At 44.5% G+C, this 23,653-nt stretch overlaps 1 protein-coding gene across 8 annotated transcripts in view; it reads right to left on the bottom strand.

The window, feature by feature from the left end:
* Positions 1-23,653, bottom strand: part of LOC144158350 (uncharacterized) — a 147,825-nt gene that overhangs the window by 94,613 nt on the left and 29,559 nt on the right. The window contains exon 5 of one of the 8 annotated variants that reach the window (XM_077689192.1): positions 8,120-15,077. The exons of the other annotated variants lie outside the window; for them this stretch is intronic. Within the exon in view, the coding sequence (XP_077545318.1) occupies positions 14,108-15,077 (970 nt within the window). The 3' untranslated portion in view covers positions 8,120-14,107. Of the gene's footprint in view, positions 1-8,119; positions 15,078-23,653 lie in introns of those variants that run through there. 8 annotated transcript variants of the gene reach the window in all.

Genomic DNA, 23,653 nt, shown 5'->3' with positions numbered 1-23,653 from the left:
TAAAACTACAACGCATCTTAGAATGACGTGTGCAAAGGCAACAAAACTGCCTAAAATCATAAAGTAGCTTTGCAAACAAGCACTGCCTGACATTTTAAGCCGATTTCAGGGATTATTATTGCGAAAGTGCAAACCTGACGATTGGAAATCGTTTGACGATACACTGTTCGTGCCCTGACAACAAAAACCAAACACTGACGCAGAGCAATTATGAGTGGCACGCATTCTTCGTTGGTAGCAGTGACGTGCGATGACCATGCCTCTTCTCCACACCTAAGTGGTGCAAATGGGTGTCAAAAATCACGTTTTTGTTGCGAAAATAAAAACAAAACTGATTTTGAAAGGAAATTTTGTGAGCTAACTCCACATAGCTTTGAGTGTTCCAGGAATGCCTGGAACGCTATGAAAAGGGGCGCCCAAGGTATTGTTCAAATTGAACAATGTATTTTGAATAAGCTTCGTCTCGAAACAGTTAATATGTGGTCGAATAAGATATCTTAAAAGTTATCTTAATAACACGAATGCGTTTAAAGGGTGAGCTCCCCAGTGTTTGTGTTCCCCAAAACACACTGCAAGCATTGCAACCTACGCTGTGTTGCCAGAACGTGGGCAGCAGGTGTGAAGACCACCTTCTACCGCAACGTCAGTACCATCTCCTGAAACAGAGAACTGCTCCAAGACACAACCGTGGAGCAAAAAAATTAAAGAATGGTTAGCAAATGCCCATATTTCTTCATCCAGTGTGGCTTGATAAGGGATAGCCTCAGCTTTATTCATGATTTTACTTTGCTTGCAAGAATAATATAACAATGTTTTACTGTCAGTGAAACCTGCTCACCAGTGGCAGTAGAAATATGAATCACAAAACTGCAGCTTGAGGGGAAAAACTGGCCTTAAAATGAACATTTTTATTAATTTGTCTATCGTAGTGAAAATCGCTGTGTACATGTGTTTTTCTTTTCCTCATTTCAATTATGTAATTAGTTTTCAAGGAGAAAATTATTTACTCAGTTACGAACGAAATACTAGCCTAATTACGTTATATCTTACGGATTGTTAAGAAGCTTCTCATTCAAAATTTTTCAATTGATTGATTGTAGGGTTGAATGCGTCGACGCAACGCAGGCAATGAGGGGCGTCATAGTGGAGGGCTCTGGATTAATTTTGACCAACTGGGGATCTTTAACGTGCGCCGAAATCGCGTACACATGGACATGTTTGCTTTTCGCCTCCATCAGAAAAGCAGGCGCGGCCCGCGACCTCATGCTCAGCAGCACAACACCTTAGCCACTGAACCACCGCAGTGGGTGAAACTGGTCTGTGGCCGTGTTTTTTATGTGTGTTTATTTGTATTGGCAGTTTTTGTTTCTTTATTTTTAGTGTATATTCATATACATATACATATATATATATATAGTCTTGAAGTAGAGTCCTTAGTTGCTGCAGGAATATGCACACAGTAACAGTACACTCTTCGGAAACTTTATTTCCAATGTTTCGACCTGAGACAGGTCTGCATCAGGAATGAAAGCTTTGTAAAAAAATCGTACGAACTCACGGTGGGGCGGCACCCCGAAACACAAGCCACATGGGAAACAAACACACAAATGACCACACACACCATACACAGCTTATTCTGCTAAAGGCAAGCGAAAACGACCCCCAAAACAAACAAACCAGACAAACAAAAAAACAAAAAACCGAAAAAAAGGGGGGCATGGAGGAACGTACTGCATGAACGCGAGTGGTGGCGATGACAGGAAATGCGACAAGTTCATGGGTGGCGAAAGGCCAAAAAACATCCAGTGCCTCCAAGAGGGGAAAACTACAAAGCACATGCTGCCATGAGCAGTGAGTTTACATGCGCGCCACCGGTAACAAGGATTAACTACCGACCGTCTTCAGCGGCAAGGTCAAGAATGCAAGCGGGGCCCTTTACTGTATTTGGCACCCAGGCAGCTTCCGAGACTTTGGGTGGTCCTACAAAAGACAATGGGGGAGCCCATTTGAGGCGTCCCCTTCCCCGCCTTTGCCTCCCTCTGTAAACGGCATCACGTCGTGTGCGCCAGGCCAATGCTCGGCGCATTAACTGTTAGCACTCGGCCTGTCGCCCGCACGCGTTGACCCCTGGGCTTATTCCGCGAAAATATGGTGGATAACGGCAATTTGTAAAAACATGAAAACAGGAAGAGAAAGGCGACAGTCGGTGGGTGCCGTGCCTCCGGGGGAGCCAAGAACGCGAAAAGAAAAGAAAAAGACGGGAAAAAATGGAAAAGAGAAGCAAAGCAAAACATGAGCGAAAAGGCAGGAAGGGCGCGCCCACAACGTGAGCACTAGTATTGGGGATCACAATGTGAATACAAGACACCCAAGGCACAATCCACAACAGACACCAAAATAAAATACTTTTACATGCTCGGTTGAAATTGGAAGCTTTAACATTCGATTTCACATTTCCCAAGGATAAAATGGGTATGACATCTGGTGACATAAACAGGCAATGGACACAATCTGGCTATTAATGAGGCGTGTTATGCTTGCTAAGCGCTGAAACAAGGAAATGAGAGAAAAAAATAAAAAATAGCAGGGGCAGGAAGGGAAGTGTTGGTAGGGGGTCGGAAGCGGACGAGGCAATTCTAGTGACCACGGAACATAGCGGTAGGTTGTTGGCGTTTCAATGCACAACCTCACACCGGGAGCAACAGGCTGCCTGTGCACCTCAGACCATGCCCAATGCACACGAATGGCTTAATGTAGGCATAGCAAAAGGACAACAAAAATACAAGGTCTCGTATGTCCCGGGCTCACAATACCTCAATGGTCATGCAGCGTACGAATTACAGTCATCGTTCCAGGACTCTCATTAAGACCCCCCTTCAAGGTATTAAATTTATAGATTAAGTAAGACTCTCATTGTTCTCGCTCCCTACAGCTAGAAAAACTGCCCTGTAGAAGTGTGACTTTAATGTCATCGAAAGAGTGATTTGGCATCGCTAGGTGTCTGGACAAGGGAAGGTTTGGGAATGCTTTAGTGTGATAGCGGTGATTGTTAAACCGCATTCGAAAAGGTCCATCAGTCTGTCCTATGTACTGCATATTACATCCGCCACACTCCAATAGGAAAACCAAATTGGACGAGTCACAATCAAATGAACCCCGTACAGAATATCAGAAGTCAATGTGTGCTGACTGCCAACCTCAAGGTCTGCATGTGTTTACATACCAAACATCTGTTTTTGCCACACGGGTGGCAGCCTAATTGCTGGGTGTGCCTGTCTTTGGCGTGCACAAGATAGTCCCTATGCTTTTTGCGCGCATGTATACTACACGCGGAGGATCACTGAAAATTCTGGAAAGTCGCTCGCTCTGCTGGAGAATGTTAAAGTGCTTTTTTTAAAATTTGATTCACGTTTGACGGGCTACTAGTAAATGTTGACTAAATTAGCGTGGGAATTATTCCCATCTTTCACGTGTGCCTCCTGTAGCAGTGTGTTACGATTTAAACTTGCCGCCCTAGATATGGCATTGTCAACAAGGGCCGGCGAGTAATGCTGTTTGATGAGGACTCCCCGCATTCGGCTGGCGTTCGAACAAAAGTCTTCATCCCTGGAGCAAATTTTTCTAAATCTATGTGCCTGAGAATAAGGGATGGCCGTCCTGTAATGAAGAGGGTGGCAGCTGTCGAAGTGCAGGTACTGTTGGCAGTCTGTAGGTTTCCTGTACACACTCGTCTCCAGGGAGCCCGCCCGCACATGAACCTGAACGTCCAAGAAGCTAATTTCGGTACGAGAGTACTCATAGGTGATTGAAATATTAGGATGAACTGAGTTGAATTCTTCTATGAAGGCAATAAGTCATTGCTCAGGGTCTTCACACCACAGACTGTGCAGAGAAAGTAGAGCTACTCACTGACTTTTTTCACAGCCACGGAAGTTTGGTAGAATCACTTGTCATTGACAAACACCATGTTTTCTTTGTCTGAAGGTGTGAATCTGGGAGAGTTGGTTTATATTTTGGGGAAAAATACAGCGACAATAACAGTACTGAAGAACAAGGAAAGGTGCTGTGATGAACAGTGTCCATGTGTTCGCAGCTTTTTTGTCTAGTTTCTTTCCGTGTTTTTTCATGAAGACTTGCTACACAGCCTGATCAAGCCTGTTTTTGTGTAACAAAAATGTCAACAGCGACGCACGTATCAATGCTCACATGCTGCCCATTCACACCAAAGCAGAAATACGGTCATTGGAGTAATTTTATTGTTGAAGCCTTCCGGGATACATACAGCTTTCAGCTGTACTGCAATATTAACAAATACCAATAAAGACATTCACGTCCACATAGGTGTCCTTGGCTCCAGTTCCTGCACAAGGGATTAAGTACTCTCGGGAGAGGGTAATGTCAAGCTGTACAAGATCCATTCCCTCGTAGATGTGCTCCATAAACTGTTTTGTAGGCTTGTTAGCTTAAAAAATAGTTTCAGTGCCCCTTTTTTTCAAGCTAATTACCACCACCAAAGAATGTGCTTTCTAGCAGTTGGGCTCTGCTGGGTATGCATCGTTGCAAACAAAATATGGGACACTGTATTATGGCCCTTACGACTAGGCATAGTCACTTAAGCAATTAGCCGAAACAGTTTTTTACACAGCACAGAGTTAAAAAGCAAAAGAACATGAAATATCTCCTTGCAATTAGAAACTTTTACTTTTCACCCTCCTCCCCCAAACACAGAGCAAACAATTACCAGCTGTGAACACAAGTATTAACGTCAAGTTGAATTCCACAGGGTGCTCCGGATGGGTACATCGTTGTCACAGTCAATCAGAATTCGTGAATCCACTGTAAACCTTCGAGAGAAGCTCTCACCATCACTGGCCATCCAACTGAGTGGGCATGGAAGTATTGTTGTTGGTTATGTTGACTTCCAAGCCAAACACGAGTAAACGAGTAAATTAGGGATAGGCCCTCCCCACACCTGCTACGCAATGGTCTTGGAGATCTAATGGGCAGATGGGGGTGTGTCGCATGTGTGTGGCCCATCTGTAATCTAGCTAGGGCAGTTTCGATGAATCTGTTGTGCGGGTCAACAGTGTATCGCCCGAAATATGATTTCATTATATGTAACTTGTCTGTCTGTGAACTCCAGTCGACTTGCCATGTTTTGCAAAGGTGTTGTCTTATGTGTGGCTTGAGGTCCGTGTACGGTAATATGTCCCCTGTATCTGAAAGGGCACCACCAGCGGCTATTTGATCGTCTCATTCCTCGCAATTCCAGCATGACCTGGAACCCAGCACACGATTAGTTGAAAATTTTGCACATGTACAGATATTATGGCATTAAAAACTAGATTGACAATGTGTTTTTTTCGGGTCTGTGTGATCACAATGCATGCACAACGCTCAAAGAGTCTGTAAAAATGACGGACTTAATGAATGATTTAGAGATTTGGGCATCGTCAAAAGGTGCCTCAAAATAAACGACCGGTGTTGCTTCTTAATTAAGCGTTTCCTATAAACGTAAGCCACAATCTCAAATGCTCAGACAGAGCTGCGCATGCGCGCAGTTTAGTGAGTGCAGCCAGACGGTGCAGGATGTGTCGGAGGCTGTGTGGTTCGTTTTTCGCATTTTCAATCCCCCCTGTACAAAAGGCACCTTCTCCGCTGCAAACACAACAATCGCGAGAGATGCTTGTAAGGCATAGTGCGTACACACGAGTGGGAAATAAGGTGCGCGAGAGAATGTGGATAAAATGTCCACACAGCTAGACCACTACGGCAAATTAGCATCGCATCAGCAGTTGGAGCAATGAGTGTAGCTGGTAGTGTGCGAGATAAATGTTTACGTCAGGTGGTGTTGCCATTCCTGTTGGATGTTTCCCTGTCGATATGTCTGCATGTCTCATCAAAATAAAGCTCAGTTGTAGTTCAGTGCTTTGTCCTGTCTTCTTTTTCTGTTGTCCTCATCCACGCGCGCTGTTAATACCCTAAAGATGATGTCGCCAACATGTTTCGGTTGTGGCACGTTTCACAAGAGTTTGAACTTGGGCTGGTTGGCACAGACACAGAACTTCCTGAGAAGGTGGGAGCCAACGGAGTGGATGAGGCGGAAAGGAAACAAAGCGCAAATGTTTATCTACCTATCGCTTTGTCCTGTCTGTAGCCCTGCCACTGCCTTTCGAAGGCACGTTTCACACTACACAAGCAACTAAGTACAAAGTATATTCCTTTTCAAAGATATACTGGCGAATTAAAAAAAGCCTGATATTTCGTTCGTAATATAGTTCAGAGAAATACGATGACCAATGTGGCAACTGTCGGCTCGCTGTCGACTTTCTGAGTTCTTGCAGACGAATTGAGCTGACAACACAATTCACACAGCTGCACACAGTCTTCATTTATTCAGAGTTGTAGCAGTGGGCTTTTCAATAAAATTCAAGGCTCTCCTACAGTTAGGCGTTTGAACTGACCTGCATATAACATGCATGGCAGCTGATTTATTAAATCAATCAACAATCGATTGGATTGGCTCATATGGTCTGGATTCGTAGAATTGTTATTTTCTGCTTCATTTCTTTCTGTAACCTTCTTCTCCTCAACCTGAGGACTGAAATAATGGTGCCCGGTGAGTTTGTACATTTGCCGTCGCTGCTGACTCTGGAATAAATGCATGCCGCTAGAGAGTGGGCGCGCTTACCACTGCCATGCCCGCTCTTTTGTTTCTGAGGCTCTCTTAAGGTGAAGTTGGAGATCATCTCGTGTGTACCACCTCCTTTCGTTTGGTGTTTTTCTTTCTCGGTCCGTCCCTTTTAAGCGGAGTGTGCATAGTATACAATGGACCTTGACTTTAATAAGTCAACATAAAAGAGGCCCTCAATAGGCATCCTACGGTCGCTATTTCGATCGCGCATCGCTAGAGTACCCCCTAGCAAAAATTCAAATAGAAATTTGTATTGGTCCAATAGAAATAATGTATTGGTCCTATAGGTTAGGCTATTGGTTCAGGGTGTCTAGCAAATTGCCTAATTCAATTTTCCTGACTTTTCCATGTTTTCCATGACCATTTTAGTCAAAATTCCCTGACCTATACAACAGGCGCCATTCTATGAAAATGTTCCGTGAAGCATATAAAAAGCGAACAGAAAACACATACTATAGTAGGGAAAAACACATTTGTTGCAAGTGCCCCAATTCTCAAATTGCATTTTGATTAACTTCAGTTCTTTCAGCTTGAGGTTTGCTTGCCTTCAGTTACGGCTTCAGGGAGTCTTGCGGGATAGAAGCTTCAAGTCGCGCTTCAGCAAGTACCTTTTGCTTTTTTTCTTGATTGTCCTGGCTCGACATGCAAGGTGAACCACATGGTGTGTTTTTACACGCGATTCGGGCGCGTCGGCGTTGCGCGTGCGATTTTTTGACGCCCGCGTTGACGATTCGCGCGCGCGGCAGCTTCTGCCTCGCTCAGAAAATGACGCGCGTGGCGAGCGGTAGTGGGAGGAGCCAGACGACTTGCGCCAATGGGGAGCCGCGCGCCTCATGGCGGCAGACAGCAGGCTGGCTCCGCCAGATATGCTTTGGCTTACCACCCCGGGCAGGTATTGCATGGGCGCTTTCACTAGCGGCGCGGATGTTTTATAGTAACGTTTTCGCCCACGTTAAAAGCTCCTTTACCGCACAAGCAACTTCGTGTGTGCCTTGTGCGGCATTTTAGAGAGCGCTAAGAAGCGGTCGCTCGAGCTCCGCGGACGAAGCCGCCGCTGGCAGCACCGCGCGCGGGTGGTTCCGCGGCAGCGTCAGCGCACCTGTGACGTGCTCGGCGCGTTATCGCGAGCAGAAAACGCCGCATGCGGTTCATGCTAAACTATGTCACGTTCCTTTTTGATTACGTAATTCTGGCTTCTGATGTCATAAGAAAGAAGTTTCTTCAAGATTAGCTCCCGAAAAGCGCTGCCTTTTAAAATTCGCTGAAAAAAAAAGCGCGTTGTGCGTGGGCTTTTGGGCACCACACACATCGTCCCTCTGCGCAAGTGCACCCAGCAACCTAAGCCAGCTGCGAGCTGCGTGAACCGCACGCCGAGTTTCTGCACGCGATTCGTGCGCGGTATTTTCACGGCCACGTCGACAATTTCGTGCATGCGGTGGCTCCTTTCCTGCACAAGTGCGTTTGTGCCTTGAGTAGCATTTTAAGATTGTAATAAGCGGTAAAAGCGCCCGTTGGAGCTATCGCACTACTTTGCGACCGGTGCTGCCGCCATGTTGCAGGCGCCTGCCGCTCGGCACACACCGTGCCGAGAAAATGTTTCATGCGGATCACGCTTTCGTCGCCCGCGAACGTGTTGCGTTCGTGTATCTTCTTGGGGAACTCCAACACTGGTTTCCCCTATTCTAAAACAGTGTGGGCAGGCCCCGAAGTGGTTTTCCCTGACTGGTACTACTTTATTGAAAAATTCCCTGACAAATCCCTGACTTTTCCCGGTGGTTCGAAATTCCCTGACTTTTCCCGGTTTTCCCGGTCGCTAGACACCCTGTGGTTCTATTTAGGTATCTATAGGACCAATACAAAATCTACTGGTCCGATAGAGCGACATGTATTGGTCAAATAGACCAATTCGTATTGGTTCTATTGTCTGTGCTCCCAGCTGTGCTGTCTGGGAGCGGTTCAGTGTAAATGAACCACGTGACTAGGCCAGGGTTTGATGACTTACATATGAAAACACCGCTTTGATAGATTTTACAGGAATGGACTGCAGAAACGCACAAAAAACTGCTTTTCCGGCACTTGGGTCTTGTCTCGGCATTGACGGCATGTCAGCTGGCCTGCCTGTGCGCAAAATTCAGTGCGAGTCAGCATTGCCAACCTATTTTGGCCACAACAGCCACATTGCATCTGAAAAAATCCTACATTGCCCTACACAATATTGTAGGCGGTGCTACATTTTTCCCTACGCTAAAAAATTACTATTTCGTAACATATGTCAATTTAGTGGCTATTTGAATGTCTTTTTGGGTTATTTGTGTAATTTTTATTTGGTTGTTTTAGTACTTTAACAGTGAAGATACATATGCTTCCGTTTTACAATACAGCTAGCGCAGACAATCAGCGTATCATGGAAGTTTTCGGCCTCCAGAGATAGACATTGTGTTGCCTTCTTGAAGGCTTCCTGAAATTATGTTTTGGTTGGTGCTTGTGCCGTGGTGATATGTGCACCTTGAAGGGCTTCCTGAGCAACGTTTTGACCGGTGCTTTTACCTTCTAAGAGCTCACATCACCGGTTACCCATTCACACGTGCACGGGGGGTGAGGGCGGGATGCTTGCAAGCAGAGCCAGGCTTCATGCACTCACCAATTGAGAACCATTCTAATTGAATGGCTACAACAAAAAAGTGTAACATTTGTGTATTTAAAACAATCCGAAAACACAACACGTGGCAAGTAGCCGTGAAGACGATTCAAACTGCACACTTCTAGTTTCATTTATTTTCATGATTAGTACTTCACAGTGAAGTCCTCAATATTGGGAAACGGACATCCACATGTTTGTCTGCTTAGTAAAGTTATAGTCCTTCCAACTTTCATTCAGATACATGGCTAAGAAGTATGCTCAATCGCAAGTTACAAATAATTGTGGTTTGTTTCGTCGACTCCACCCTGCTTCGCTTGTCTTCCTTCTTCAGAAAGTAGGACACTGAATTTTTTATTCATTCTTGATCGGCTCCTGATTCAGAAATTATTTCTATCCCATGTTAACGACGGGCAGATACTAATTGTGTGAAGCCATCGAGTGCACCATGCAAGTGGCATTTATATAGTTTCGGTTATAAATGTTGGGCCGGACCGCGTGCAGAGCAATGAGCCGGACTACTGTCTACACAAACACGCGTTATATTAAACAGGCAATCCAAACGGGTAGGTTTTGAAAGGGGAAAGGCAATATTCACAAGACTTGCAGAGGACTGGCGAGGAACCGGTCCACTACAGTCCGCTGGGGCGGGCACGATGGATGGAGCGGGGACGGGCCGGTCACCTCGGTGCGTCGAGGCGAGGTGGCAGTCTGTCCGCAGAGCCGACGAGACGTGTGCGCCGAGATGCCTGAACTCGGCGTTATGTTCAACGTTCAACTCGGCGAAGAACGTGGCGGTGTCCAGGGCTGTCGTCGGGCCTACACCGCAACGGATGGAACTTCGAAGGAAGCGGTGGCGACGGACCTCTGGCCTGCACCGCTAGGGCGCCATCCTGCTGTCGTCTTGCCCGGCCGCTTCCGAGCTCCTTCCTTTTCTTCTTCCCTGCTGGCCCGTTGCCTTCGGCCAGCACTACACCCCTGGTTCGGCGGATTGGCCACCACACTGCACTGGCCCTTCACTAGTTTCATATTATTATACACTTACTGCCGACATTCACTCATTCCTCCATGTTGATTGTGGAGGACAGCTCTGTTGCAGATAATGAACATTCCATTCTTAATGACGTCTATCCTCTCTGCACACATTCCACTTGCACTCGGTTGTTTTCTGATCAGCCTGATCTATGCGTTTTATGCATGTGGATGTGGAAACCCATTCGATGAAAGAATAATTTTGTACTTAAGCAGGTTCATTTGGTGGAACTCAAAATAGCCCTACGCTGACGGCAAACTGGCTGAACGGCACTACGGCCCAATGATAAGAGAAAAATTGATAGAACGCCGTACAAGTATGGCAAAAATCGTACAGTTGGTAACAATGGCGTCAGGCAAAGGATGGATCTTCTCGGATACAACCAGCGTGAACTCAGACAACTAAATTTTAACAACTAAATTTTAATATCAAGAAGGGTGAATATCAACACTCAAGACAAACAATAAAATTAATAGAAAGGCACTGCGCATGATCGAAACAAGTTTACAAAGGTCACGGTGGTGACACAACTAGATATACACGTTACCGTCAAGGCGCAAACAGATATGCAATCTCTTTAGGGTGGAGACATGCTTGCTTGGCTCACACACTTATTACCTCTTCTTCTATGTGGAATGCCTCCATGATTTCACGGGTTGTTTGATCACGGTGCCTAAATAAAATGTTAGTGGCAGGAAAATTAGGTTTGCATTCGCTGCACTTACCACAATGCGAAGAAAGATGAGATGATAGAGGGCCCTTCAATGACAATTCATGTTCTTTCAAACGCACGTTGATACAGCGGCCAGTTTGTCCAACATAAGTTCGGCCACAGGTTAAAGGAATGCTGTACACAACTCCTGTTGCGCAGGCAACATAGGGTTCTTGTGTTTAACACTACAACCGACCCCTTTCTTATCACTTCTCCACTCTATCTTTCTGTCAAGCCTGCAACATATAGAACGCAACTTGTTGTGAGCCATGATAGCCACTTGCACTCCATAGCGATGGCCCATTTTTTTTAAGATGTGCACGTTTGTATGAATGTATGGGATGACTGCAACTTTTTTGGGCTTTTGGGTGTCCTCTGAAACATCCTGGCAGCCGGACTTTGTTTTTAGGATTTTTAGAAGTTTTTCACATGACCATGACAAGAGGTCCTGTGGAAATTCTGCCTCCCTTTTTAACTTGCTCACTGAAACTGTCTGTCATCAAGTGTTGGCATAATTTCGAAACTGCTGAGTGAGAACATGACAAGGCAATAGCATTTTTAACAAGCTTGGTAGGCCCGATGAGTAGTTCATCAAAGGCTTCACCGATCGTGGCGCATACATCCAGAAGACATGCTCCTTATCAAACCGAAGATACAAATCCAGATAGAATGCCATTCTCTTTCAATGTTTCAATCGTGAAATTGAGTCCCAGGCTACTTTGCTTAAAGGATGAATCGTCAGTACAAACAGCCGGACCGCAGACTGACAATTCTCAAGCAAAGGCAAATTTTCACAACACACTACATGTGCGCATAGTCTGCTTTCACTGGTGATAACTAGGTAAAGTGTAAACCAGTCACTTTTGTTGGGGTTATAAATGCATATATTTCATAGAAATGTATGGAAGACCGAATGGAATAATGAAAGTGGAAACCGGTGCACAGCCTAGCTACAACCACAACACCAACAAGCTCAACATTGGCACCCAACGAACAATAAATTGACTTCACTTTGGGAACACATGTACATGCTCGCTCTAACAAATTAAGACCCAAGTCATTATCAATTCTCTTAAGTTTGAGGATCCTATACATTAATTATATTAATTCATGTCCTTGCCACTTTCCCCTGGTGGCTGACGATTGAGGATCGCCTGTTTTGCTTTCACATATCTGAGACTCCGGGTCTGAAACTTGGAGGCTCACAAAAAGGGTTCAACTTAAATTGAGGATGACTCAGCGAGCGATGGAACAGATGATGGGTGGAACTTGGTAGAGAAGAGAGCAGAGTGGGTCAGGGGACAAATGCGTGTTAAGGACGTAATAGTAGAAATTAAGAAATGGACGTGGGCAGGGCATGTAATGTGAAGGCAAGATAACCGTTGGTCATTAAAAGTAACACTGTGGATCCCATACAAGGCAAGTGTGGTAGGGGGTGGCAGAAATTGAGATGGGCAGATGAGATTAAGAAGTTCGCAGGGATAAATTGGTCGCAGTTAGCGGAGTCGGATAATTGGAGGTATATAGGAGAGATGAAGGCCCTGCAGTGAGCTTAGGCAGGCTTACGACGACAATTCAATTCTTTGACATGCACTAATTCTTGTTGTCGTGACTTTGTTCTGGTGGCTGATGATTGAGGGTTGTCCTGTTTAATGCAACTTTTCGTCAGAGTGTGGAAGAATAAAAAACCTACCACTTTTTCACGTTCTTCCAGTAGTGAGCAAAATGCATACTCTCTTAGCCGTACAAAATTCTGCATGTCGAGGACTCTGCCCAAAAGCGATGCATACAATACACTAGCAGACACACTGGTGTAGCATATCTCAAATTGGTGGGAGGCATCACCGAGCAGCTAAGCATCATGAGCAATATGGAGGAGAACGCTCCAGCTGTTGAAGACAAATGAACTGAGCAGGAAATGCACCTCTATAATAAATTGCTGTTTCCATTGACAATAACTCCAGTAATACAATCAGTTCAACCAAGTTAAAGGAGGTGATTAGCAGGAAATGGCTGTAACTAACATATGTACATCCATGTATCGGTGGCCGGTGTTTCAGAGCCCTTTTTGACTGTTTCTCGGCAAAACTTTTCTGACACCCATCGATTATAGTGTGTATACAACATTTCATCCTTCATTAAATGTACTTTTACAACAATCAGTTTTTGACAAATGGTACAGGCATTAGATTTTTCTCCATGACGGAATCTTGCATGATATATAAACATCCGTTTTGACATAGATAGCAAACAGTTTTTCACGAGAGTGCAATTGCTTGTGCAGAACAGTTGTTGTCAAATGCTAGGTGTCAGTAAAGTGCAATCATTTACGACTAATAAAAAGCTTTGAGAAAAAGCGCTCCCAATGTAGCGAACACACCCTGCAAAGGATGAAATTGTTAACGCAATTATGCAAGTGACTTCCACGAGTGAAACTAGTCGGACGGTTACTATCGACATAATGCCTGGCAAGTGCAGTAGTTTATGTAACACAACGACGTGTCTTTTAGTAAGCGGATTCTCTCAATCAATACACATGTTTGGGTTCCCACTGAAGTGTAATTTTTCATGAGCAATCAACTCCCCTTTTTATGTGTAAATCTGACAGGAGATGAAGAATTATGGCCTTTTTTGAGTGCACTCCTTCATGAGTGACCAAGCTGGACCATGAAAAAAGTCTTTTGACAGGTTCTACGGACTGTTTTTCAAGAGAGTGCCGTCTTTCATGACACCAGGTGAACTGTGTGAGTAAAGCTTTTCTGAGAGATGACACCACAGAGCCCTTGATGAGAATGCAGTGTTTCATGGGTGACCAAGTGGGTTTTTTGAGTAAAGCTCTTCTGACAGCTGCTGTACACCAAAGGCCTCTCAACAGTGAATTTTTTTATGTTTAATCAGGTTGGGTCTTTGAGCAAAGCACTTCTAACAGGTGCTATGCACATACAGCCTCTCGCCAGAGTGAAATCTTTTATGATCCACCAAACTGGAACTGTGTGTACAGCTCTTCTGACAGGTGCTACCAACAACCTTCTAACAAGAGTGCAATCTCTCATGAACAACCAGGCGCCTTCTTTGAGTAAAGCTCTTCTGACAGGTGCTGCACACATACGGCCTCTCGCCAGAGTGCAATTTCTGATGATCAACCAGGTAGCGTCTTTGAGTAAAGCTCTTCTGACAGGTGCTGCAGATATGCCTCTCGCCAGAGTGCAATTTCTCATGAACAACCAAGTGGCCTCTTTGAGTAAAGCTCTTCTGACAAGTGGTGCACACATGCGGCCTCTCGCCAGAGTGAAATTTCTCATGATCAACCAGGTGGCGTCTTTGAGTAAAGCTCTTCTGACAGGTGGTGCACACATACGGCCTCTCGCCAGAGTGCAATTTCTCATGAACAACCAGGTGGGCTCTTTGAGTAAAGCTCTTCTGACAAGTGGTGCACACATGCGGCCTCTCGCCAGAGTGCAATTTCTCATGATCAAGCAGGTGGCGTCTTTGAGTAAAGCTCTTCTGACAGGTGGTGCACACATACGGCCTCTCGCCAGAGTGCAATTTCTCATGATCAACCAGGTTGCTCCTTCGAGTAAAGCTCTTCTGACAGGTGGTGCACACATACGGCCTCTCGCCAGAGTGCAATTGTTTATGAACAACCAGGCGCCTTATTTGAGTAAAGCTCTTCTGACAGGTGCTGCACACATACGGCCTCTCGCCAGAGTGCAATTTCTGATGATCAACCAGGTAGCGTCTTTGAGTAAAGCTCTTCTGACAGGTGCTGCACATATGCCTCTCGCGAGAGTGCGATTTCTCATGATTAACCAGGTAGCTTCTTCCAGTAAAACTCTTTTGACAGGTGGTGCACTCATATTGCACTCTCTGGTGGCTGCCCAGGTTGCATTTTTCGAATAACATTTTTTTGCAAACCGTGTAGGTGGAGCCCCTTTTTGTGGTGCGCAACTTCACCTGCTGAGGGGGATGGTTGCATTGCTGACAGGAACCAAATTTCCCTCTGAAATGAAGTTTTTTCACAGTCACTTCAAAAATTTCTAAGTTGGCAGAATAAGATACAAGAAAAGTAAATATCGAATGAGGATATTGCAAGAATCAAGTGAATGCAATCTCTGAGACCAACCGCAATAGGTGTCAACCCAATAAATGCATTTATACAAACTCTTCGCAATGTAAACAACAGAAAATTCAAGGTTTCTGCAAATTTTTTTCACAGTTGTCAACCACTTCGTTCAAGCATTGTTTAACCGAAGGTGTGGCAGCAGGTTATATATCCACAAATCACATTGCAAGTCTAGTGCTTTAAATTTTCTCTGAAAAAAAAAACTTTAATTAGGCCATACTAATTCTTTTCTGGTAGTGGAAATTATATGTAAACTTTATTCATTTTATGTACACAAATACATAAACAAAAAGGGCTTGATACAGGTGATTTTAAGTTTGATTAGTTCATTTTCTGGTGCAGTATAAAAGTTAATTAAAACCTCCAAAACTGCGAGGCTTACCGTATTTTCCGGTGTATAAGTCGCACCTTTGTATAAGTCGCACCCCCCTCAAAATGACAGTTTTTCAAAAAACAAACGTATATGAGTCGCACCGTTGTATAAGACGCACTTGTTAATTAGGTAAACTCATAGTGAATCAGATCATTAGAAAGTGCGGCGAAAGTACATGTTTGTGGCGGCCGCCACCTAGTAACGCATCCCCCTGTAAGCAGGGCTAGACACGGGCATATAACATCCAAAGTCTGGACATAACTTCTCAAAAATGGTTTATGGATACACACAGATGGCATGTATTTACAGACGGCGTTTATGCAAAACCATCGAAATCTTTTTCCTCAGACTCGCTAACAAATAATTCAGTATTTTCAGTGGGAGTTCCACCGGTGAATCACTGTCGTCCTCCGACTCTCTGATGTCTTCTTCGCCAACATTGTTACCTCTCACGGACTGGATTACTCCGGCCTTTATCAACCTGGCTACAACTGTTTTTGTAGAAATGGAGTCCGAAGAGTCGGAGACCCATTTGGCCACCTCTCCATACGTCGCGCGTCTCTTGTATGCTGTCGTAAATCAGCGCAATAAAGGTGTCATGGTGGGCGGAACTGACACGACGGGAAGTGGCACAAAAATCAAAACTTATCTCCAAGCTGTCATTTGAAAAATTAGCACCACGTTTACCTCCTTCAGAGTAACTGTCTGTAATAATTCATGAGTTGCATTTTGTTTTTGCAACCCAGTTTGATGTTACTTTGAATTTATTCTGAACTGTAGTTAGTGCGCATAGCCTAAAGTGGCGCGTGGTTGTCGCAGGCCATTATCATTCTTTTTGACTAGGAAAAGCTGAAAATTCTTTGTTGCAATGTCCCGACGCGACATATGGGCTATGAGAAATGCCGTACCGGTGGACTTGGGATTGATTTACACCATAGAGCTGTGTCTCAGCGTGCGCTGGCCACGCGCGGCCGCCGAGAATCAGATTTATTCCATACATAAGTCGCACCGGTGGATAAGACGCACCAACGAAAATTTCAGAAAAAAAAAACGCGACTTATACACCGGAAAATACGGTAGTTATACAGAAAATATAGCAGGGTCAATCCACACGAAATGTCCCAGCTCCAAAATCGACCCTTGCCAATTTTCATCAAAAAATTTTGCAGTCATGTGAGAATTCCTTGAAGTTTCTGCAAACATGAAAAATATGGTTAGACATAATAAATTTTAAATAAAGAAACTATGTAGAATGACAAATATTTTAGAACCTTCCACTTGTCTTGCTGTTTGATGTCGCACCATGAGTGTTGTATTTGTTAAGTAAAAACGCAAGAAATGACGCATTTTCACAATTTTTTGCAAAGGCGTCATAAAGCTTCAGACCTAATATTTTCATCGTGCAATGATATATTCTTTGAGTGCGTACTAAATATAATTTAGGTTGATTACAGACTACTTTTTAGGCTAACTGCTTATAAAAATGTAAAAAAATAGGTTTTAGCCAAACTTTAGACTTACATAAAGCACCAAATCATAACAGGTAAATTACTTGAGACAGCTCATTATACGCACCCGCTCTTTAGCCTTTCATTTAGAAAATTGCAGTCAAATAAATTTCGTTACAGGCGAGATTTTTTTTAAGTTTGCAATTAGCCGCACTTATGTCCACTACGGAACTGTGTCCCCAACTCGGGACGCCTACGTGCCTACGAACTTTTATGCGGCAGGAATGAGCTCATCTGGCTCGCTGCTAAATGAACATTAATTGTGTCACTTGACACCACCAAAAATGCACCATAAACAGCATAATTCGGCTAATTTCCCACTTTTTTATTAATGGGTCTACGCACAGTCAATTAAGGGAAGTGAGCATTTTGCAGCAGCAGTTAGCAGCGAGCCTGATCTGACTGTGTGATGTCGAGGAAGAAGAATCACAGACTCGTTTCCCCCTCTGCACCACACTTAACCTGGCCCACAGACATCAGGGCAGGATACCTTTTACAGCAAACATAAAATTTTTAGCCACTTGTCCCTTTTGCCTTGTTTTTCATCCACAGATGTTCAATTCCTTCCCAGTTAAATATACAGCATCAAAGAATCCAGCCTAGTTTTCATTTTTGGTTGTTTGCCTGAACTTTTTTTGGAGCTTGAGTAGGATGTAACGGCCGCACAAAGTAATGAAAGCGTAGCTCATCTGAAGTGGTGTAACTGTTGCGCACCTTTGACTGGAATTGCCACGGCTAATCTTGAACCAAGTTGCATTCTTGTATCTTGTACTTTAAAACATGGGACCCGGATTACTGTTATTCCTTTGTATTGTCTTTACCCCACCATACGGGTCCTTTGGCAAAAAATCTGATCCTGAAAAGGTCTCTCGAAACTTCCTCTCAGTGCAAGGTCTTTAGGTGTGCCTCTGATGCCGTCACATGCACTTTTGCCGTGTGGTGTGGAAAAGAAATTTCATTCTGCCGACACTTTAAGTTTATACTCCACTTCGTGGTAGCAAAAATTCCCTAAGTTCTTTTTATTATTGTATTGTTAAGAAGTCCTGTCTGAGAAATATTAAATTTTGTAGCTGATGCAGATCTTTCTGTTTCCCAAGCATTGTGCTCGGAAATGTGTGTACTGCAACTGTGCCATTCTCCAAACAGTCAGAAATAACTGCAAGAGTGCACAGAAACCTGTGCAGGTGCAGTTGAACCTGAGTTGACGCAGTGGTATGACTGTGGCTCGTTTGGAACTATAAAGCTATAATTTTCTGCATACTTCATCACTATGATGGCCGCGTGCTGACTTAAGTTGGCTTTAAGGTATCGGAAGTAGCTGGCTTGCTGCTTACCGTATTTTCCGGTGTATAAGTCGCGGTTTTTTCTGAAATTTTCGTTGGTGCGTCTTATCCACCGGTGCGACTTATGTACGGAATAAATCTGATTCGCGGCGGCCGCGCATGGCCAGCGCATGCTGAGACACAGGTCTTTGGTGTAAATCAATCCCAAGTCCACCGGTACGGCATTTCTCATAGCCCATATGTCGCTTCGGGACATTGCACCAAAGAATTTTCAGCTTTTCCTAATCAAAAAGAATGATAATGGCCTGCGACAACCACGCGCCACTTTAGGCCATGCGCAGTAACTACAGTTCAGAATAAATTCAAAGTAACATCAAACTGGGTTGCAAAAACAAAATGCAGGTCATGAATAATTACAGACAGTTACTTTGAAGGAGGTAAACGTGCTGCTAATTTTTCAAATGACAACGTGGAGATAAGTTTTGATTTTTGTGCCGCTTCCCGTCGTGTCAGTTCCACCCACCATGACACCTTTATTGCGCTGATTTACGACAGCATACAAGAGACGCGCGACGTTTGGAGAGGTGGCCAAATGGGTCTTCGGACTCCATTTCTACATTTCTGCCTTGTCTTCGTTAGTAAACACGTGCCTCTCTGATGTGGTAGTTTTGACCGAAACCTGGCTGTCGTCAAAAGTTGAAAACCGTGAGATCCTGCAGTGCGACAAAAAATTTTCCTTTTTTAGGTGTGACCGTGGCTCGCGTTCTGGTGGCGGTGTCTTGATCGCTGTTTCAGAGGAATTCATGTCTTTTAAAATTCCTATTGTATGTTCCCTTGAATTGGTGTGCGTTCGAATGCGCATAAATCACAAAGATGTCATTGTGTGTGCATGTTATCGTCCTCCGAATGCGCCATCTGGTTTTTCCAGTGACTTTCATGACGTCTTAAGCAACTTGCACGTGAGGTTCCCCGCTACACCAATTCTAATTCTAGGCGATTTTAACTTTCCTGATATTTCGTGGAACAGCTCCCATTTATCGCCTGGCTCTGGCTCCTCTGAAAGCGCCTGCTTCCTTAACACATGCACGCAATTCAATTTAACGCAGCTTGTTATGTGCCCCACTCGCATTACACATTCAAGCGCTTCAACTTTAGACTTAGTTCTAACTTCTCACCCCGATCTCGTGCAATCGCTTTCTGTTTTGCCAGGCCTCAGTGATCACGAAGCCATCGTTTTCAACCTCCCCTGCGCATCGCCCCGTAAACAAAAAAGTAAAAAGCGATTCAGGGACTACAGTAGAGCTGATTACGGAGCCATTAACACCGAACTTGAACATTTCACCTCTGTTTTTCTAGAAGACTTTACCCAAAGATCTGTCAACGATAACTGGATGCTGTTTAAAAATAAAGTTGCCGAACTTGTTAACAAGTACATACCGCAACGCGAAATTGCAAGTAACAGTCAATCACCGTGGTTCACGCCAACAATAAAACGCTTGTCCAACAAAAAGAAGCGTGTTTACCGCCAAGCCAAGCGTTCTAATTCATCTGAAAGATGGGAGGTTTACAAAAATGTAGCCGATGAATACGGGCGTGCTTTATCCGCGGCAAAGGAGTCCTTTTTTTCAGCAAACGCTACCGTCAATTCTGCAAAACAATCCCCACAAATTTTGGCAGGTCGTAAACGGGAGTGATAAGAAACAGATTGAACTTACCACCGACACGGACGAAATAATTTCCAGTGAACATGTTTGTACTGCCCTTAACCATGCATTTTCTTCATTCTTTACGAGCACTACTCCGACCGCCCTTCCAGGCATTTGAGCTCGCGACTTCATTGTGATGAATTCTGTACACATTGAGTGGGCCGGCATACGCAAGTTGATCCAAAATTTAAAAATTTCGTCGTCACCAGGCGTCGATGGTATTTCTTCTAAATTTTTAAAAAACACTGACATTTATTCCTCAATTATACTGCCGAAACTTTTTGATCTGTCATTAGAAGAGGGTGTTCTCCCAGAGGACTGGAAGGTGGGCAAGGTGGTTCCCTTGTTTAAATCAGGAAACACTCATAGTCCCGGGAATTATCGCCCAATTTCACTCACCAGTGTACCATGCAAACTTCTCGAACATGTAATTTACACTCACGTCGTGAGTTTTCTTGAAAGTAACGCCTTCTTTAGTATTCACGAACACGGGTTTAGGAAATCCTATTCATGTGAGACACAGCTCCTGGCCTTCACTAACGATTTATTCTCTGCCGCTGATCGTTCATCTACTGTTGACTGTGTCTTCATAGATTTTTCAAAAGCCTTTGATACCGTCTGCCACAAGTTACTTCTTCTGAAACTAAACACGCTAAATATCGATGCTAATGTCTTAAAGTGGATTGAATGTTTCTTATCTAACCGCACCCAGTTCGTAACTGCTAACGACCACTGTTCCCCGACTAGCCCTGTAACGTCCGGCGTTCCGCAAGGTTCAGTTCTTGGTCCCTTACTATTTCTTATTTACATCAACGATTTACCTAATGACATTTCATCATCTATCAAACTATTTGCCGATGACTGTGTAATTTACCGTGAAATCCGGACTAACGCAGATAAAGTTGCCCTTCAGACAGACCTGGATCAGATTTCATCATGGTGCGACACATGGTTAATGAAACTAAACGTTACTAAATGCAAGGCTATGTGAATTTCCCGTTGTATTTCTCATAATGTACCGTGCGACTACACACTTAAAGGGACACTGAAGTGATATGTAAACATTGCGGGATAACTAGCGCAAATTGTAGTCCGGAGTCCCCAGGCCATGTTTCGACCACTCTATGCGCGTTTACGCGATTTTATTTAGTAGAAAAACTCATTCGAAAATGCTGTCCTCCTCTCTTTACGCTCGCCCATTTTCTGTGGCGTTTTCGTGTGACGTCAGGAGGGGATGAGCTGGCAATTGGCTGCGCCACGGCTGCGCTACTGCACGGCTCCCCGGCCGACAGAGTCAGTCGGCCCAGCGTTTCGTTCGCCGGCCGCCGGCAGGTCGTCGCAATCAAGGAGGTTAAAAAAAATTGCTTGGTCGCAATTCGTTCGCTTACTTGAAACGAAGCCAGGACACGTTTGTGAATGGAAGAATGTGCCTTTCTTTACTTGGTTTGTTTGTACACTGTATCTAGCTCCAAGTCAAGGTCGCTTCACACAAGCGCTGCACAAGCGCACATGCGACGCTTCGCTGACTGGTACGCAGTAGGAAAATATAAGGCCTCTTGAAGGCGGGAGAAGAGTCAGCGAAGTCAATATTGGCGGTGAGATGTTTGAGTGGCGCCCCCTGGCTCTGACGTCAGCTTAGGGACTCGCGCCGCTGTCATCTGCTACACTTGCGCCGCTGCTGCACTGGCGTCGCTGTGGTGCGCTTGTAAGGGGCAGCAAAGCCTAAGCTAAATATCACCCGCTTCGATCTTGTAGGGCATGAAAAAGCGTATTTTCAGTAATTCAGTTATTTTCCCACCTTCTGACAACTCTTAATAACTGCAAGCTGTATACCGCACAAGTTTGCAACGAACGAGAAGAGAGAGACCAACTTTCTTCAGAGCATCGGTCAGATAATCGTGCGTAACTCGTCTTTTCTAGCTTATTTGCGAGGTTCAGGGCTCAGAGCTCCTCGATAGGTATGCAAAATGTGTAGGCTCCCCTAAAGTATTTTCGAGATGTTCTTATGGAGACTCAACAGTGTAATGCTACCCACCAAGCGGCGCGTCCATACATGCGCATCGCAAAGCAGGAAACAAAGCGGTTGTCTTCTATTTCTTTCGTTGTTGTTGACTTCTATCAGGTGAATGTTTTTCCTATGCCCAACGAATTAATTTTCCTGCACCGTCACACATATCTTATTAGGAGGTTTGTGGATGTTTGAGAGGCGCACATAGTTTGTGTGGATATTTTCTCCAGGATGTAAGGGATACACTACCTTCTTCAGAAATTGGCTTTAGGTATGGCTGCGTACAACGTGCATATTCGCAGCGTGCGTTTATTCACATGGAAATGCAATGAGAAGGTTTGTCCTACGTCACCGCGAAACGGCGCAGACGACGTTGTCCAGAGTACTCGAAGGCGACTTTTCCACACCGAATTTCTATCGTAACTAATGAACTGAATCTCAACCCGAACAGTTATTACATGATTACAGCGTCGAATGCTTGATATACTCTCTAAGAAACGCAAGAAATAGTGTACGTGCCGGGTTTCAGTATTATGAAGAATCATAACCTATGAATATCTCCAAGCAGCTATTTATTGTTTTCCAACCCCTTCGGGCGTAAAGAACAAATCCTGGCCTACTCGGGGTGATGTTCCATGAACTGAAGAAAATTACTCTTACTCTCTGTCCTGGACTGAGGATCCCGCCCACTAACCAGCTCGATTTTACTGCAAAAGTTTTCTCCTCCTCCGCTTCCTCCTCGTACTCTTGAGTGCAGTGTTACTATTGAGCATATCTGAATATTGGGAAGGCATGGCTGTGAGAAATATGTACCGAAATGTCCGTCAAGGTCTGAAGAAACATATTGTTGCTGTATTTTTAACGTAATTGTTACGCGTTCTGATCAAAAAGCATCCATACTGGTTAGAAGCCTGCACCAGCACGCGCCTATACACACCGTAAGTTATTTAGAACTCAACCTACATTTTTGCGCCCCATAGTGCATGTCGGCACACTTTCATGCTATGACAGCGTAAAGTGATGTGATACAATACTTTCGAGCGTTCGGCAAGGTTGCAAAAAACCGTTTTACCTTACATACGATCGATTACCAGGAATCATAGTGCCTTCTGCCAAAGCCGAGAGCCCCAGGCCTGAAGTTTGTTTTGGTCTTGCATTTCGCTGTTGTCGGTTTTTAGACTCTGGATGTTCCCTTTGTTCGAAAGATTTGGGAATATAGAAGCTGACGCCTATAGCTCCGACTCTCCGCCCAAGATCGGCTTCGCAGGAATGTGGCCACGCCATCAGTGTTTCTTCCGAAGCCGTGTCGAAAACTATACTGTAAATCACGCCTTGAGCTAGTGTATGCGATTGTAAGTCTTTTATTGTAAAAAAAGTTGCGCATACGAAAAATCTGGTGCGGACAAACATCAAAAGTCGACCGAGCGCAAAGAAACAGCAGGTAGAGCGAGCCCGAGTGAAGCAGACGACAAATGCGAGAATCCCTAAGCTGACGTCACGAAGACGCCCTTTGCAGCGCCGCCCGTGGTCGCGCTCACCGCCAATAGGTACTAAGGAAATAAAATAAACTGATAT

The sequence above is a fragment of the Haemaphysalis longicornis genome, unplaced genomic scaffold (assembly GCF_048455015.1).
Source record: "Haemaphysalis longicornis isolate Haplotype H1 unplaced genomic scaffold, Haemaphysalis longicornis Haplotype H1 scaffold_10, whole genome shotgun sequence".
Classification (NCBI taxonomy): domain Eukaryota; kingdom Metazoa; phylum Arthropoda; class Arachnida; order Ixodida; family Ixodidae; genus Haemaphysalis; species Haemaphysalis longicornis.
The sequence above is the reverse complement of the archived record's forward strand: the minus strand, read 5'-3'. Positions and strand labels throughout refer to the sequence as shown.